The sequence below is a fragment of the Frankliniella occidentalis genome, unplaced genomic scaffold (assembly GCF_000697945.3).
Source record: "Frankliniella occidentalis isolate FOCC.00 unplaced genomic scaffold, Focc_3.1 Scaffold23, whole genome shotgun sequence".
Classification (NCBI taxonomy): domain Eukaryota; kingdom Metazoa; phylum Arthropoda; class Insecta; order Thysanoptera; family Thripidae; genus Frankliniella; species Frankliniella occidentalis.
The window spans coordinates 1,497,900-1,501,006 of NW_026267153.1; the positions used below are offsets into that span (position 1 = coordinate 1,497,900).

Below are 3,107 nucleotides of genomic sequence, written 5' to 3' on the forward strand. Positions count from 1 at the left end.
GTTGGTCTGTGTATGTATGCGCGCCCCAGAGAGAGAGAGAGAGAGAGAGAGAGAGAGAGAGAGAGAGAGAGAGAGAGAGAGAGAGGTGGAGAGCTGGAGGGACAGACACAGAGAGAGACACAGAAGTGTAATCAAAATCCGCTTTGTTTCCATGCAGCCGTGCTGCACAATAAAGGGCGCGACTCGCAGTCCTCATCCTCTGCTGAACAGTGCCATCGGTGGGGGTAGCCCAATATCATCTGCGTATTTAGATGGAATATATAGTCTAAAGTCCGTAACGAGTGGACGGGGAGTAGCATGTGGCTGAAACCGTGTGCTCGCTTCCTCGGGGGGATTTACCTCGAACTTACCTAAAAATGGTAAAAATGAGAGAACCTCGGGTCCAGACGCCGTCAGCCAGCCAGCCGTTAAGAGATCATCCAGAAAGTGAGTTCCCCCATTTGCGGTTACGAACCTGCCGCAAGAGCAAGATCAGCTGTGAAGCTCTCATAGCGCCTGATGGGTAGGCAGGATTTTGCCTGTAGTGCATGCGTGTACTGTGGGCTGGCCTACCTCGTGTCTCGCAGGCGTCAAGCCGAACGAATCTGAGAAAAACGGACGTAGTTTCTGTACGATCCTTAAGGGGCCGCTCCCAAACCACTTCACCCATTTTCCCCCATCCCTTTCCCTTTGTGGTGCAGCGTGGTTTATTTTCTGACTAACCCCCTCCTCAAAGGCGTTGGTGCGACTGCAAGGGAATAAGTGGATTGGGTATAGTTAAAGTGGTTCTCTCTCCTCCCTCTCACTCTCTGCTCTCCCCCGCCTCTCTCTCTCTCTCTCTCTCTCTCTCTCTCTCTCTCTCTCTCTCTCCCTCTCTCCTCCCCCTCTCTCTTCACCCCCCTCTCCCTTCCCACAGCCAGGTGCAAAAGCACTTCACTAAACTTCATAGCGTAATAGAGAAGTCCGTGCAGCAGCATTTCGAATTGTTCTGCAGACTGCCACGAGTTCTAAACCCTCGCGTCATATCGCACGCTACGACATAGAATATAGTAGTTTTGTTGCAATAATAACCAATCAAATATTGACACTGAATGTAAGTCTGAAAATAGTGTTCCCGTAATTTCTTCCTCTGGTTCTCTTTTTCGCCTCTTTGAGGCTCGTAGCGAGCGGATGCTGCCGCCTCTGCCGCCACCTTGCTCCTCTCCTCGGTCTTTTAATTAATGCAGGTCGTGTCGCGGGAAAATGCAACGCTCACCTCACGCCGCCCGGCCGGGAGCGTTCTCCTCCTGGATACCACCCCTCTCCAGAAGTGTGCACGCGCCGTTCGGCGCCGCTCACTTCAACTTTACTCTTCTCTTCTTTTTTTCCTCTTTCGTGTATTTGCTTCCCATTCTCCCCGATGCCAAATGGAATATAACACTCACAAAGACACACTGGACATCATCCATGGGACACATATGGGAGATGACTCCCCGTCCCGCACCCACCTCCTCACCTCCTTTGTGTCTTATTATGGATGATAGTAACACTATTTATTTTGTACGTTTCAGAACAAGCTGGTGACGGTGGACGGAGTCAAGGTGAAGCTGCAGATCTGGGACACGGCCGGGCAGGAGCGGTTCCGCAGCGTCACCCACGCGTACTACAGGGACGCGCACGGTACCGACTTTTTTTTTTTTTCATATACAATTATTCCGTCGTGCAATACTTGTTTTTCCTCCCTTTCCTTGCGTTTTCAACCGTGGCTTCGTTTCGCCCTCCTCAGCCCTGCTCCTCCTGTATGACGTGACCAACAAGGCGAGCTTCGACAACATCCGGGCGTGGCTGGGGGAGATCCGGGAGTACGCGCAGGACGACGTGGTCATCATGTTGCTGGGTGAGTCGCATGGGGACAGGTGTAGGGAGGGGGGGCGTTTGCTTTCACGGGCAAGTTACTGAGCCGGAGGGGGCAACTTCAGCGCCGAGGCGGCTGAGACTCGCCACATCTCGACCCTCCCTATCGCAATGCGAGCCGTGGACCCCTCCCCCCCCCATCCCCCCCTTCCCTCTCTCTCATTTTTTTTCTCTCTCCCTCTCTCTTCCCCATATCGGCCGCTTTGCTGGGCCTGGGGCAGCCTCATCCCCATCTCGACCAAACTCTTGATGGAGAGCGCTCGCTATAACAACTTGCCGAGGGTAGAAATCACGCAACCAGCAGAGCGGAACATTTTTTTCCTTCCACTCATGCACGTGGCGCACTTGCTCTGTAAACACTGCAAACAGGAGTAAAACCCGTTACTGTACCTCCCAGTCTTGCTCCCCCTCCCCCAAATAAGAAAAGGCTCAGTGCCTTTGAACTCGTTTGCAGTCTCAACGGACGAGGACGAGTTTATACTTTAGCACAAAATCAATTTTGTTTCATGAATGTCTCCCTTCCCCTTCCTTTTCGTTTTTACGCCAGTTACAAGCGTAGTTTCTTTTTGTGTGTCTTTTTCTTCTTTTTTTTGGGGGGGGGGGAGTCGCTTCCTTTGCTTGCGTTGTCAAAGCTCTTTCTGGTGTGTGCGTGCACTCGAAACACTTCGTCGCAAACTTTGTAGGTGTGTGAATCCATATTCTTACACTGAAGTAAAAGTGTGAATTTTCCTTTGAAATTCACACATTTGTGCCTTCACGTGCAAATGTACGAATGGCGTTCACACACCTGCGAGTGTGCGACATTCACACGCTTGGGTGTTCAGTCTACTTCTAATTGTATTTCGTGGGTTTCCAAAGTTTTCTTAACATTCCGCTCACATCTTTATCCTATAATTTTTGCTCCCAACAGAAAAATATCAAAAACTTTGCTTGCTTCGCGCTTGCTTCTTACCTCTTACTTCCAAGCTCAGATACTGTCTGTACAACGAACAAGTGAACTCGCATCGTATCCTTAAATCACTCAATATACTGGAAGTGTTAAATAAATCGACATTTAATCGCAGACGGTAGAGCCCCAGATACTAATTTGCCCCGATTTGCCCCTCCCAAAGCCGTGAGCTGTATGCCCACGACAACACATCGTAAACACTTCAAATTTGACTTCATTCTTAGTTGCTCCTTACGTACCCCCCCCCCCACCACCACAAAGCAAATTGGCGTGCAACATTAAACAC

At 50.4% G+C, this 3,107-nt stretch overlaps 1 protein-coding gene across 1 annotated transcript in view; it reads left to right on the plus strand.

The window, feature by feature from the left end:
- LOC113205034 (ras-related protein Rab-37) overlaps positions 1-3,107 on the plus strand; it is a 32,975-nt gene that overhangs the window by 21,834 nt on the left and 8,034 nt on the right. Inside the window, exons 4-5 of the mRNA XM_052265048.1 lie at positions 1,530-1,638; positions 1,745-1,855. Coding sequence (XP_052121008.1) covers positions 1,530-1,638; positions 1,745-1,855 — 220 coding nt within the window. The remainder of the gene's footprint in view (positions 1-1,529; positions 1,639-1,744; positions 1,856-3,107) is intronic.